Below are 15895 nucleotides of genomic sequence, written 5' to 3' on the forward strand. Positions count from 1 at the left end.
TTTTCTTTTTAAGATATCTCTCTCTCATATCTATCATCCTACAAAGATGGAGTTAGGAACAGATAGTGAATGGAGAAAGCAGTAAGTATCTCCTTGAGGTGATGGTACAAACAGTACACTAAAGACAAAAAAAGCAGCCTGTGAAACAGCCAGCCTCAGCCAATGAGGACAAGGCCACCTAGCTGTTTTACATATCCTGAAAATGAATGCTGCTTTGCGTGATCTATCTGTGAAGCAGCAACTTTTCCAGTTACCAGGCACTGAACAAACTCAGGGGAAAACTACCAACTCAAGTTATCTGCTATGAGAATGCAACCAAAACCTACCTAGCAATAGTAGTTTTAGTATCAGCAATACCCTTGTTGTAACATTCAAAATAGGAAGAGGTACTCTGAGACTTTCTACGTCTTGAAATGAGAACTACAAACCTAATATAAAACCTATAAAACCTAATTCACAACATGCCTAATATCTACTCAGTGCAGTCTCTGCCTAGGAAGAACACAATGTACTGACATAGAGGAAAAACAATAGGCTGGTTTGTATAGACTCTGATAATTACCTTGGGAACAAGTACAAAAAAATACTGAAAAAAAAATCTTTCCAGAAAGAAAATAAGGAGAATTAGACAGTCAAAAGGAGTTATCAAGAAAGTGTGATGGGATAATCTGTTCTCTCTGAAGATGATGGTATAGGTAGTTAGCCAGAAATAAAAAGCACTAGTGGGCACTAGTTAATGAGCCTAAAGATATAATGGAGTAATGGATGTCAAACTAAGCTGATCACGGGAACAGACAGGGCTTATTAGGTAAGAAACTAAAAGAACTTGTTCTGTTTAGCCTAGGAAAAGCAAAGCAGAGGGGTAATGCAGTTGCTGTCTATAAATACATCAGCTGTGTCAACATCAGAGACGGACAAGAGCTATGTAAGCTGAGGAGTGATATTGTCTTAAAAATCTATGGATATAAACTGGCCATGAATAAATTTAAGCCAGAAGTTAGAAGATTCTTAATCATGAGAAGTGAGCTTCTAGATTGGCCTTCCAAAAGAAGTAGTGGTGAAAACCTAATTAAGTTTAAGATGAAGCCTGATAAGTTTTAAAACGTGATTACATAATGAGGAGATGATACCTGGTGGCCCCTTCCTTTCCTATGTCCCTAAAAGCTGAAGTTATATTTTCTCTTTGTTTCTTGCTCTCTGTTTTAGCTTTGACAACACTTTCAGGTAGTCAACAATCTCTGCTCAATTGCAAAATTCTTCCTCCAGCAACTATACATTTCTTTTCTTCCTCCTTCAGGAATTTCCTTTTTGTTGTTTCCTCTTCAATGGACTTTTTTTAGCTCAGCTCTGCTCCTGACATTTACTCAGTCACAAATCAAGGAACATTTCTCAGATTCCAAATATACATCTGCTAATACACTACTTCAGTCACCCACTACTCCAAAACCAAAAAGTTTTCTACCTGTCATAGCTGTTTCAACAAGACTAGTTTTAGGAATGTTTTGTTTATTATTTCATATTTCCTGGGTTCAGAATATTTTGGCTCAGATCCACCTTTATTTGCACTCACTCATAAACCTCCTCCCACATTACCAGTTCTCTAATAAACTTACCAAAGAGCATTAATCATACCTTAAAATATACAACTAAGAAGATAAATTCTTGCTATTAATAGTATTGGCTATTTAGTAAAAAATATTTCATGATATGTTTTTCATAACACTTATTCTTAGTTATATTAAATAAAGAACAGCGTATTTTGATTGCTGAAAGTGTAACTCAGCCAATTAGGTACATTACCTTGACTGGGTCCCACTGACCAAAACAACTTGGATGTTTATAGGAAAGAACCAGCATCTTGCGTGCAAGTGGTAGACTGATTGGGTAACATTTCTCAAAAATGCTTTCACGATGTTCCACTAGATGCTTCACCTTGTTATAAATTTGGTAATATATGATGTGAGGCTTTCGTCCTCCACTGATGGTGATTTGGGGTATTAACAATCTTTCAAGTTCTTCCTGATTTACCGGTAATTGAAACAGAACATATGATAATGCTACCAGGAGTCACATGTTATGCGAACAGGTGATATGCACAATAACGTCTGGGGCTGTTACATTCAGTGTTAGATTTATCCATTTACAATCAGTGATATTGAACTAAATTCCTTGGTTACTGCACCTTAACCTCACCTGATCAATGACTGACCCCTAAGTAGTTAAGATTGTATGTAGGTTAGCATCATTATATATATAAATTAAATAAGAAAACTGTATAGTTTGCATAGACATTAAAGAATCCACTTCCATTCAGGTAAATTAAAAAAATGACTTATCAAAACCAATGAAATGACATTTTCTCTTTTACCTTTCCCAATGTATTGCTTAATTACTTATGTATAAAATATTGCTGCCCATTATCCATTGATCCATACTGAGGTCTTGAAGCAAGTTAGTGTCTGTTGTAAAGAAAACTGAGAGTCTGGTGTCGTGGTTTTAGAACATATGAACATAAGAAATGCCATCCTGGGTCAGACCACAGTCTATTTAGCCCAGTATTTTATATCACACAGTGGCTAAGGGGGAGAGGATTTATGCAGGGCCTTTCTAGAGTGATCTGTCCCTTGCCCCTCTCCTTACAACTTAAGGCATTTAGGACCTAGGAAAGAGTGACTTCAAAGACACTCTCCCAAAACACTAATAGAAAGATAAATCTTTGGGCAAAAACAGTGATCTTCCCCTTGTAACAGGTTCCTTCCTGAAGTGCAAGGAGTATTAAGAAGTTATTCTTAACTCATCTGACTTTTAATCTTTCAGATGATAACAGATTGAAACTTGAATATGGCAGCAATGGTTATAGTAATCGTTATAGTAATAGGTTGAATTTTGGTTATGTCTATACTGATAGGATTGACCCTCAGGCCATTTTTAATTACATATTCTGACTATCTAAGCCAGGGGTGGATAAAATACAGGCCACAGGCTGGATCCAGTCTGTGGGTGCCCACCAATTAATTGTACCTCACCCTGCCTGTGCACATCACTCCCACTCTTTTGCGTGGGAGGGCACGGGTTTGGCCAGCATGCACTGCTGCAGTGACTGGGGGACCTGCTCAGCTTCCTTGGACTCCAGCAGCTCCTCTTCCTGCCCCTGTTGCAGTGCTCACTCCAGGCACCAGGTAGGGAAGGGGCGGCAGCACCGGGCAGGCAGACGGGTGGCGGGAACTGCAGCTGGATGGGAGCACGGAGCATCAGGACTGGGGTTGTGCGGAGTGTGGAGCCCAGGGCATGTACCCAGGACGACTGGGAGTGTGAAGCTCGGGTGGGCAGGATGTGGGTGTGTGGCATTTGTGGGGTGTGAGGGAGGATGGGGGTATGTGGGGACCCCCCCACACACACTTGCCCCCATGGTGCACAGCCCCCACTGCCAGCAGCAGCAGCAGACATGGGCCCTTGGGGTGTTCATGGCCTGTGCAGGCACGGCCACCCAGCAGCATGCAACTCCAGCCAGTTCCAGAAGCTGCATGTGGTAGCAAGGAACAGAGCCAAGCCAGCCTGCCTCTACCACATGGGGCTCCCCGTGGGTCACATGCAACTCCCAGCACTCACGCACCACTGGGGGGAAGCCCCGTGAGATGAAACCAGCTGCCTTCCCTGCTCTCTGTTGCCATGTGCAGGTCCTGGAACTCTAGTGGAAGTGGAGGGGAGCCCCGCCCCCTGCTTCCTGGTAGAGTCCCGGGACCTGCATGTGGTGGCAGGGAGCAGGCAAGGCAGCCAGGTCTATCATGCAGGGCTTCCCTATGGTGGCACACAAGTGCTGGGAGCTGCATGTGATCTGCGGGGAGCCCACATGATAGAAGTGGGCTGGCCTGGCTCCACTCCTTACCCCACAAGCAGTTCCTGGAACTGGCTGGAGCTGCACATTACCATGCAGCAGTGCCTGCGTGGACCATGAACACTCCAAGGGCCCCTGCCTGCTGCTGCTGCTGGTTGCAGTGGCTGTGTACCATGCGGGGGGGGGGGGGTTCCCACGCCCTCCCCTCACGTCTCACAAATGCCACACACCCACACCATGTCCATGTGACATTAGGACCGACATAGTCACTGTTGCTGCTTCTCCCCACTGCCTACCTGCAGCATGGCACAGCAGAAGCCCCCTCTGCTGGACCCCATGCCACCTGAGTATCATGTGACATGGTGCAGACAGAGCTCTGCTTGGACTGGATTCCAAAAACTCCGTGGGCTGGATCTGGCCCATGGGCCATAAATTGCTAACCCCTAATGTAGATACCAGTGGCACAGACTAAAAAGTATTATAATAATGGTTCATATGGCTCAGCCTGATTGAGTGTGATCTTAGGATCAACAACTGCTTATCAGTGTAGACATCCCTTTAGTGGTAAAGCTGTATTTAGAATTAGAATATTGTGCTAGGAAGTACCTGATCTTGTAATGTGCAAAAGAACTGAGACGTCAGTAGAAATGTTTAAATGTTTAAGTATTTACCATGCAGTAAATAATGTTTTCTTTAAATTTCTGTGCTTTCTGTTTCAATTATCTATGAAGACAGCCAGAAATCCAGTTGAAGCTACACTTCGGATTTTAACAACAGTATCTGAACTTTGTTTTTAACTTAGTCTTTACATAGATAAAATTCCCAAGTTATTCCAATTAGATTTACCTGTGAAAATAACATTAGGATTTTTTCCCACCAGGAATTTTATCAGTATAAGGGTCTTAGGAATATCATATATTGATTTTGAAGCTAGAAGGTACTATTATGATCCTTAGGGATCCAGGTTTCTGTTTCCCATGGAAAAATGTGGAAAAATGCAGATTTTTCCCTTTTAAAGAAGGGAAACATAGGAAATTGCAGGTTTCCCTTTGCAGCACAGGAACCCCAGCCTGGGACAGTGGGTGCGACAGGCGTTCCCATCTCCTTCCTCCAGTCTGTCAGGGCCAGATGTACTCCACAGCTCTCTGAACAACCTGCAGCCACCACAGCTACAGACACAGCCACAGCCACTGTGCTCCAGCCTGGGCAGGATAGAGACTGCCTAGAGCCCCTTGAACTCCTGCTGCCCACAGCATGGCCCAGGCCAGAGCTGCACTTGGCTTCAAGCTGCTTCTGTGGAGCACAGCACTGGTCCTCCCAGCTCCAGCTCCAGCCCCAGCTAGCATGTGGTGCCCCAGCCACTGCCTGTGCTTTCACATAAGGTGTGCTGCATGCATCTCATGCTGTAGGCTGTTCCTGCCGTGCCCCAGCAGACCAGCATCCTGTGAGTCTGCACTGGGCAAGAGGCAGCTGGGGGGTCCCTTCAGCAGGACGGGGGGGGGGGGGCAGGGGGTTGTGGATCTAGAGTGAGGGGCACTGGCAGGACCAGGGGACTGCAGGTCAGCAGTGAGGGATACTGGCAGGACCAGGGGAGGGGGACTGGGTTGGGAGTGAGGTGCACCAGCAGGGTTGGGCGCTGTGGCTAGGGTGTGAGGGGAAACAGCATGGTCAGGGGCAGGGCACCACCATATCAGGACTGCTCAGCACCACAAAGCAGCTGGGGGGCATAGCCGCAGCTGGGGCCATATCCTGGTGAGTGAAGATGGCAGGGGGAGTTCTGATTTTCCATGATAAAAAAACCAAAATCAAACGCCAAAATATATAGGTATTTAGAATGTATTTTATTATGATCGAGGCACTGGTAGGCTTCCAAATTACTTTAACATTGTAAAACTATCAATAAAGTATTGTGTTCAATTGATACTCATATATATAGTGGCGTTTCATTTAATCACCCAAATATGTGGATTTTGGGGGTTTTTAATCAGAGAATTTGGGATTTTTAAACAGAGAAAACCAGGATCCCTGATGATAATTTAGTCTGACCTCATGCATGAACTGGTTTATTAAGAGGAAATAAAGCCATCAGGTACTATAACACTGAAATATTACAACTAAATTAAGTCAGCTTTACTAATTTGAAATAATGCCTTATCTCATGTCATATTAAAATGTAATAAATTAGATCATGAGTAAAGTACCTGCACGCCTTGTAAATTGTTACTATCTGCTTCATACTTCTCTGCAATTTCATTTTTCATACGTTCAACAGCATCATATTCCTGCTCTTCTTCTTCCTCTTCTTCCCCTTCTTCTTTTGGGAACTCTTCCTCAAGAATAGTTTCAATATCTTTCTCCTCATTCTCATCATCACTGGCCTCTTCATCATCCTTATCTGTTAGATCCTAAAGTGCAAAATGTTCAACTATAGTGTAGAAGTAAAGACAAAAATTCTCTCTTCATCCCTCTCCCTCCCCTTTTTCTGACCATTGTTTAACTTCTAAATAGTTTGCTAAGATTGTTCCCAGAGTTGCTTAGTGATAAACAAATATAATCGAGGAGAGGACAGGATGGCACATTAGATACTAACTTGTTCAGAGATAATAAAAAGATAACAGGAAAAGTATCCTAAGACAGACCATCACGGTTATGAAAATCTAAGTTTGCTTCTGTGAGCAATTTATTTTCAATGACAGCTTCCTTTTTTAGAGTGATTTGGATCTGAATCCTTTTCTTTGAGTCAAATTCTAATGACAAGAATTTACAGTAGCGATAGCGACCCTCAAAAAAGATATCTGATTTAACTGGATACATTTTAATCTGTAAAAACTGCTGAAATCAATGTGCAGTCTTACCAGTGAATATTTATTAAAGTTGAAACTGAAGTATTTTTATACCTTGTGCATCCCCTCACTACCTGATATAATTTTATGTTGTTATACCTAATTATTTTGGAAGTGGGAAGAAATTGTTGCACAGATGATTCACTGTTGAAAAAACAGTTTTGGAAAATGCTATCAATATCTCAAATTATAAGCTTTATAAATAATTATATTAATTAAATAAAATAAACTCCAGTGTGTTTTTATGATAACAGAATTCTTAAAGATATCTAAAGAAAAAGCTCAGTAAAATTCAGACTAATATTTATAGAGTTGAATGAGTCTGCTCATGCTTAAAAGTTAAGACATGATTAAGTACCTTGGTGCATTTGGGCTCATCCTTAGAAGTGATTTAAAATACAGTCATGAACACTACAGAGCACAGTCTCTAATCTGTAGCACTGTTTCCAATATATATTAAAATGTCTTAAGTAAAGATAACGTACCAGTGAAAATAGATGTTTCTTATAGCTTGCTACATATTAGTCTAAATAAATAACTCTTAGATACTATGGTAATATACATTTAGATACTTCTAAAGCAGATGAACATAAATACTTTTTGTAACATGCTGAGCATTATGTGAGGGTGTGTGTGTAGGGAGGGTTGGACTCCCACCAGTAGAAAGTAGGGCTGTGCAAAGATTCAGGTGCTGATTCAATTCAGAGGAGATTTGGCCCGATTCAGTGGCTGAATCTCCAAATCCAAATTGAATCAGGGGGCCAATTAAAAGGTCTGAACCGATTCAAAGCCCTATGAATCGATTTGGAAAAGATTCGGAGAGCTTTGGTGATCCAGGCAGTCCTTGCCTGCTGCAGCAGGGAGCTGGACCAGGACTCTGAGCTGGTAAGTAGGGGGTGGGGAGGGGGGCTGGAAGAGGGGGAGGGGATCATGGGGAGACATCCCTTGCCTGGTCCCCTAGCCCCCACAACCCCTGCCTGCTCCCCTAGCCCCCCATGGCTGCCCTGCCCACCCCAGCTCTGGGTCTTTAAGAAAAAAGCACCCCAAAACCCCCCGAATCACCAGCTCCTGCAGCAGCCTCAGGGGTTTGGGTGGCTCATGCAGAGTCCCCCATGCAGTGTGGGGTGGTGGGGAGCAGTGGGGATTGCCTCCCACCAGGCAGGAGCTGGTGAGTTCAGGGTCTTTTTTTTTTTTTTTCTTAAAATGCCAGGAGCTGGGGCGGGCAGGGCAGCCATTGCTGGGGATGGGAGAACGGGTGGGGGATGGGGCCTGTGTGATTCGGAGATTTGGCCAAATCGATTCAGGACAATGATTTGAATCACTGAATCGAATCACTGTCCCCCGAATTGGCTGAATCCAAAGCGAATACTAGCCACCTCGCACAGGCCTAATAGAAAGGGCTATTCCATATTGAGCTTGTCTACTGTTGATGCCTGCTGTTATGTTAAAAGCATTTCATTACGCATAGTATGCCTCCAGTTGCTACAGATACTGTTGCTGATCTAAATGAAACTTTAGGCTGTGAAACACTCACAGGTTTCATAGTTTCATAGTAGCTAGGGTCAGGAGGGACCTGAACAGATCATCTAGCCTGACCCCCTGCCACAGGCAGGAATGAATGCTGGGTTCACAAGACCCCAGACAGGTGATCATCCAACCTCCTCTTGAATATGCCCAAGGTAGGGGCCAGGACCACCTCCCTGGGAAGTTGGTTCCAGATTTTGGCCACCCTAACTGTAAAATATTGCCTTCTGATCTCCAACCTAAACCTATTCTCCATCAGCTTATTACCATTGTTCCTTGTCACTCCAGGTGGTGCTGGGGAGAAAAGAGCTCTGCCTATTTGCTGTTGATCCCCGCTGATGAGCTTGTAGGCAGCCACCAGGTCCCCCCTCAGCCTCCTCTTGCTGAGGCTGAACAGGTTCAGGCCCTTCAGTCTCTCCTCGTAGGGCCCATCCTGCTGCCCTCTCACCAAGCGGGCGGCCCTCCTCTGAACCCTTTCCAGGCTGGCCATATCCCTTTTGAAGTGCGGTGCCCAGTACTGGATGCAGTACTCCAACTGCGGCCTGACCAAAGTCGCATAGAGGGGGAGTATCACTTCTCTGGACCGGCTTGAGATGCACCTTTGGATGCATGACAAGGTATGGCTGGCCTTGCTGGCTGCGGTTTGGCATTGGTGGCTCATGTTCATCTTGGAGTCAATAATGACTCCAAGATCCCTTTCTGCCTCTGTGCTTTCAAGAAGGGAACTCCCCAGCCTGTATGTATGCTGTGGATTACTTCTCCCAAGGCGCAGCACCCTGCATTTGTCTATGTTGAACCCCATCCTATTCTCGTCTGCCCATTTTTGTAGTCTGTCTAAATCTAGCTGCAGACTCTCTCCCTTCAAGTGTGTCCACCTCACCCCACATCTTAGTGTCATCAGCAAACTTGGACTGCGTGCTTTCCACCCCCTCGTCCAAGTCGCTGATGAAGATGTTAAACAGTGCGGGCCCGAGGACAGAGCCCTGGGGGACCCCACTGCTCACATCTCGCCAGGTTGAGTACAACCCGTCCACTACTACTCTCTGGGTGTGCCCCATCACCCAATAGTGTCCACACTACTGGATTTGTCAGCAGTGTAGAAACACCATATCTGCAGAAGAAGATCCACACCACAATGATGCTCAAAGATGTTCCTTGTGTCATGGAAATAGACTCAGAATCCAAGTTTGCCTTAATTTTGGAAAAGACATATGAATTGGTATGGCCTTAAAACCATCTGCCTATTGTCCCATGTGAACCAAAACTTGTCAGTTACAATAAACAGCTGACTTGAAAAGTTATGCCCATATCTGGTACAGGGAGGACTGAGTTCTTCATCTCAAAACTGCTAAAGAACAGTAAGCAAGCTTGCTAGGAGGAGAATGGTTCAAGCCAGTAGGTATTCAGTCAACAGGAGTCCACAGAGATGTGACAGACACCATGGCCCTGTCTGCATATAGATCTTGCTGGCCTATTTCAAGGCTATATTTTTCATTGTCACTGATTCCTTCTCCAAGTGGCTGAAAATTGTTCCAGTTGCAACAATGACATCATGTGCTATAATCTAAGTTTAATGAAAATTGTTTGTGTTACATGGCCTTTCAGTCTGACAATGGTGCACAATTCACTTCACTCCAGAGCATTTACTTCATTTCATTGGAGAGAAACTTTATTTATTGTATCACATCCACACTGTTCCATCCATCAGCCAACAGCCAGGCTGAGTGGATGGTCCAAACTACTAAAGATGTGTTGAAGAGGATTGTTGATTATGATCAGAAGCTATGATTAGCTGAATTTTTACTACCACAACATGTAACTCCATGCACAGCCACAGGCTGAAGTCTTGCCAAACTATTGATGAAGTGCCAATTAAAGACTTGTTTGGAACAACTCCACCCAGACCTGATAACTGAACACCAAACAAAGCAAGAAATCCAATTCTCTATAGAACAGGTGACTTCACGTGCATGGATTTTCAAATCAAACAATCCTGTGTACGTCCAAAAGGTCATAGATTTCATAGATTTCATAGACATTACGGCTGGAAGGGACCTCAGAAGATCACCGAGTCCAGCCCCCTGCCCTAGGGGCAGGAAGTCAGCTGGGGTCATAGGATCCCAGCAAGATAAGCATCCAAATTTCTCTTGAAGGTGTTCAATGTAGGTGTTTGAACAGGTCTGATGGCAGGTTGTTCCAGACGTTAGGGGCTCGGACAGTGAAGAAATTCTTCCTTATGTCCATCCTGAAATGGTCTTGCATGAGTTTATAACTGTTCAACCTTGTCATCCCTTGGGGTGCTCTGGTGAACAATCAATCCCCCAGATCCTGGTGAACACCCCTGATAAACTTATAGGTGGCTACCAGATCACCCCTGAGCCTGAATTTTTCCAGACTAAAGAGTCCCATAGCTCTCAGCCTGTCGTCATAAGGTCTGTTTGCCTGACCTCTGATCATGTGCGTGGCTCTTCTCTGGACTCTCTCAAGCTTCTCCACATCCTTTTTGAATTGTGGAGCCCAAAACTGGACGCAGTACTCCAGCTGCGGCCTCACCAAGGCTGAGTACAATGGGAGAATGATGTCCTGGGATTTGCTAGAGAAGCATCTATGGATGCAAGCCAGTGTTTTGCTCGCTTTACTAGCTGCAGTTTTACATTGAAGTCTCATATTCATCTTGTGGTCAATCATGACCCCCAAGTCCTTTTCATCTGTAGTGTTAGCCAGCATAGCACTGCCGAGCCTATAAAGATGCTGCAGGTTTTTCCTCCCAAGAACCTTGCATTTTTCGGTGTTAAACACCATCAGGTTCTCATCCGCCCATTTGCTGAGCCTGTCAAGGTCAGCCTGGATCACCCTCCTGTCCTCAGGTGTGGATGCTTTACCCCAGAGTTTGGTAACATCAGTGAACTTGGCCAGTCCACTTCTGACTCCAATGTCCACATCAAGGCCAAGACTTCAGATAGTAAGACACTTCACACTTGTTAACCAGATGCAAGGTTTTGCTCCAGATGATGTGCTGCCTATCAGTCCAGAAGACATCATATTGCCAGCATAACCAGTTCTTACAAGTCCATCGTTTCTTCTTCCAGACCCACCAAATCCTCCAGCTGCCAAAGGGACTCAAAAAGAACCAATGAAGCCTGCTGCCATTTCCAGTGAGATGACTAAAATCTCTGAATTGGATTGTTTGAGGAGAGTCACCACCTGGCCCAAGCAGTTAAAGAGCTACGTTATCTGGGGAAGAGCGGACAGGGGAGGGGAGTTCTGTACTGAATATTTTGAGTGTGTGCACTCCCAAAGAGGCTAGTCCATGTTGTGTTTGTCTCCTGTTGCTGTCTGCTGTTTTGCTTAACAGCATTTATTTAAGCCTTTTGTTCGTACAGTAAAGATGGTTGCCCTGTTTATCTGATCTTGCTGAGACAGACAAAACCCTGCAATATACAAAACTTGTATTTATATCTCGTTCATTCTATTTTCTTACCTCCTCTTTCTTTTTTGCTTGCTCTGCTAGAAGTTCTGCCCTTCTTTTAGCAATCTTTTTATCCTGTTAGTAAGGAAAGAAAAGGTAATAAAACAACAATACTTTGACTTTCTATTATGTCTCTCATCTGAAGATTTCAGTGGAGCTCACTTGTTTGATATGCTAATAAAAGGAACAAAATGTCAATAGTTTTGGACCAAATCTCTAAGGCTTACCTAATTAAAAAAAATCTCATTTAGTCAGTATTCATAGGCAAAAATTAATAAGAACTTCAACATTTCTCTCTCTGCATTTCTTACAGGTTGAGGTGGTATCATTGCTTAAGAGTTCATCCTGACCAACACTTTACATTATAAGAATTTTACTTTGAATTGTATACACTTTTGCAGATTTTATTTTCACCGTGTTGAAAAAAAATCTTACAACCTCTATAATGAGAAGCTGTAGCATCTCTACATTTTGAAGCTGAGTCTGAAAATTTGGCAAAAGGGGCAGCCTGCTATCTCGGCTGTCAGGGGTGTGTCTTTTGCTGTTCTCATTTAAAACCGTACAAAATTGGCCATGTTATAAAGCTCTGAAATATCTCAATTCACACACAGGTGCTAAAGGCTTGTCAAGTATTTAACAGCAAAGTTCTTTGAAGTTTTTTCAGTTCTACATTGGGCATTTCATTGAAACTTCATGGTGAAACCATCCTTTCTCTTTCTGCAGTCCTCTGACTCATTTGCTATACACTTTCCCATTTCTTTAACTAATGAAGCAGGAACCTACATATAACAGCCTCATTAAATATACAGCCCTGATTGGTTCTCTGAACATAATCCATCTTGTTCACTGAGATGGCTGTCCTACAGAAAAAATAACAGGTGATCATATAATTGAAAACTGTATCATAATACAAAAAGACAAGGAAGCTGAATTAAAGTTATTCAGTTAGTCATTTTTCTATGCTTTCCTAAATGGAGTGCTTGACAATCTTTTAATGCAGTTTTGTGTTTATGTTTTCCTAGGTTTTAAGTACCAACAACCACATAGTTCATTAGTGAATGTCCCAGTCCAGATACTCCAGAGCATGTCTTGCCCACCTGCTACTGCTTGCATGCCCTATACCCAGAAATGTGCCAATGTAACAGTTCCAGGTACATCCTCTAGCATTCGTCCTGAAGACCTCAGTTTCCAACATGCTTAAGTGGTAACAAGAGATACACCCAGAGGAACTTCTTTGCAATTATAGCTTTGGGAAAAATCGAGCAGGAAGGGGTAGATAAAGTGTGTTCTGGAATGCCCTTCTATGATAAGTACATGACACAGACATACGCCACTTGAGCTACCAAAGTAACTGATAAAGGATAACAACCTACTACAACCATGTAATCCAGAAATTAGAGCAAGATGAGACACACATTTTGCCAGCAAACCTCCAAGCTATTTTACTAACAGAAAAGACTAATGCATGAGACTAATGAATCTTGGGTTTTATTCCAAGTTTTCAAGAGAGTCTTTTCTAGTAGTTACAGATAGTTTATTCCCTGCATTCCCCAAGCCACAGCCCTTTAAGTCCCAACCTGACTTCATTTGAGTCCCCTCTCTGACTCCACTTTGGCTCATCAAACCAATTCCCACTTTTCCCCAATCTCTGCATGTTCCAAGTCTCCCCTTAGTTTCAGTTTCCTCCTTTGCTCCTCTCCCCTCCACATTCTGATCGGGATTTCTTCTTCTTGTCCCTTAGTATATTGGCAGCAGTACATTGAGAGTATGTCTATGCCACTCAATTATGATGCCAGGCAACATACTGATATATGTTGTGCTTGTTGGCTTAGAAATGGTATTTAAAGGTCTGTTTTATTGGGAATTGGCTTATAGGTATAGATGTATACATTATAAGGGGTCAAGATGGGCACTAGGGGTTAACTGGACCTCTAAAGAGTTTGGGAGACACACACACAGCTTCTCATGGCCCTGAAAACAGACAGGCTATCTAACGCAACAAGGCCAATGGATGGACACAACCTGAAAATTATGGGGGGCATGCCATAACACGAGATCACAGCCTTCAAGGCAGACAGGATGTCTAACACAACAAGGACACACAGTCTGGGAACCAAAGAAGTATGTACCATACTGTCCCATAACACAAGATAAGTGACACCAGCAACAAGGCCTCAGAGAGCAAGGGGGCCTAAGTCCCAGTTTTGGGGGAACAGATCAAATTAGGAGAAGGCCCAGAAGGCTATGTGGATGTGTAATCACAGAGAGACAACCAACCAGAGATAGCCACGGATGAAGAGTCATCAGGAGTCATCATGGGGGAAGGAGAATACAAAAGCAGCGACTTGAGATTAACAAAGGGTCCCTCCCTTCATCCCGTTCCTCTCTGTTCTGCTCCCTGAGAGGTGTCCCCATCCCCATCCATCGAGAGGGGTCCCCGAGGCCATCATGAACCAAGGGTATACCAGTAGCCCATCTCATGCACCCCACTGGAGGGGGGTTGTGGGCCTTAGCATCCCACCTCCAGACTGAGAGAGAGAGCTGACACCTGAGAGAGAGAGCCTCAGAGTGGAGCCTGCATCCTGACCAGATGTACTTGGACTCTTATGACAGCCCTAGGATTGGTAGATACAGAATGGTTTGATTGTTTGTATTGTTGTTTTTTGTTCTTACTCTGTATCAATAAATTCACCTATTATCAACCGGCAGGTGTTGTGGTCAGTCTGAGGGTTGTGCCCACCTGGAACAAAGGTATAAGGACTGGGTTCCTATAATCCAGTGTCAATAGTGCTTGGTTTGTGTGTGCTGCCTCCCAAACCAGAATTAGTATAGTGTAGATCACTGCCATGCATGCCCATATAAGAGACAGTGATAGAACCTATAGTTACATGCTATTAGGCAACTCTTTTATATATTTCTGGTTCATGATATATCACTTAGAGTGTGTTATGTCTCACTATGGTGCTACTCGGTGTCATAATTCAACAGTCTAGACAAGCCAGGAAAGTACAGGAGAGATAATGTCTCTATCTCTACTTCCTGTGCTTGGTGCCACAGCAGCAAATGTAGGAAAAGTCTGGTTCAGCTTCTGAACTGCTGGATTGTTGCGTGCAAGATGAAATCTTGTAGAAGTCAGCTTTACATTTAATAAGAATTGTCTAATCATATGCAAACTGCTCATAATTTAGCTAAATTTGTAAGTTGTAAACATGTAATTGAACAGAATCTGTCTAACCCAAGGGTGTCAAACATGTGGTCAACAGGCTAGATTCAGCCCATGAAGCAGTGCTGTCTGACCTTCAGAGCTCCTAGAGGGGACAGGAATTCAAGTGTGGGGGATAAGCAATGGTTGCATTAACTTCTGCAACCGTCCTTGCAGGAGGGTGGGAGCGGGGGAGGCGGGGAGAGGGAGTGAGTGATCTGGATACATTTGGTCTAACCAATTTATTACTATAGCTGTTCCTAGCTAGGCTTCTCTGAGTCTATCTCAATTCAGACTGACAGTTAATTCCTTTCTGTCACTGCCTACTTTCAGAGTTTCTATGATTCAAACAAACATTCAGCAACTGAGGGGTTAACACATCTGCTGTTATAAGTGGTGTATCAGTGACAGAAGCAGAGAACTATAAAGTCCTGAAAGTTCCCAGCCACTCAACTTACCACCTTAGACAAACACTTAAGAATACATGAATGTCCTACAGTGTGACACACGGTCAACTTGGGTTCAATGAGATCAATATGGAAGAAGATGCTAGGGACAAGTCACTGCAAATATGTTACTGCCAGCATCTTCCAATTTAAATTTATTGCAGGGTATAATCTAGGCTAAGATGTGCTTGTTGCTAAAATAATACTTCTCTTTCTCTTGCTCTCTAGCTATGTAAACTCTAAGGCTGGATCCAGATATGCACATACGTGTGGTTTCTGGCACCACAAACCTATTTGTGGTGCCACAAACTGCATGCCCAGTATGTTAAAATGTGCCCTGTGCTACAAATTTGCAGTATGGGGACAAAATTTCTTACCAGGAAATCCCAGTAGCAAAAAAACAACATCGCAAAAAAAAAAGAGCAGTATGAAGCACACCACAGAAGCATGCATCAGCAGATATGGAGGATTGGTCCTCCTGGGAGATGATTTGCTGCTGGCCAGAGCATCTCCCCTCCTCTAGTTTTGCCTCTGCTCCTCCAGTACACCAGGAGCTAGGAGGAGTGGGGAAATGGC

At 43.7% G+C, this 15895-nt stretch overlaps 1 protein-coding gene across 1 annotated transcript in view; it reads right to left on the reverse strand.

Annotated features, from left to right (window-relative positions):
• Positions 1-15895, reverse strand: part of AK9 (adenylate kinase 9) — a 191235-nt gene that overhangs the window by 26912 nt on the left and 148428 nt on the right. The window contains exons 27-29 of the mRNA XM_019499938.2: positions 11684-11746; positions 6037-6240; positions 1801-2019 (exon numbers count right to left, since the gene is read on the reverse strand). Of these exons, the coding sequence (XP_019355483.1) occupies positions 1801-2019; positions 6037-6240; positions 11684-11746 (486 nt within the window). The remainder of the gene's footprint in view (positions 1-1800; positions 2020-6036; positions 6241-11683; positions 11747-15895) is intronic.

This window comes from Alligator mississippiensis, chromosome 1 (assembly GCF_030867095.1).
Source record: "Alligator mississippiensis isolate rAllMis1 chromosome 1, rAllMis1, whole genome shotgun sequence".
Classification (NCBI taxonomy): domain Eukaryota; kingdom Metazoa; phylum Chordata; order Crocodylia; family Alligatoridae; genus Alligator; species Alligator mississippiensis.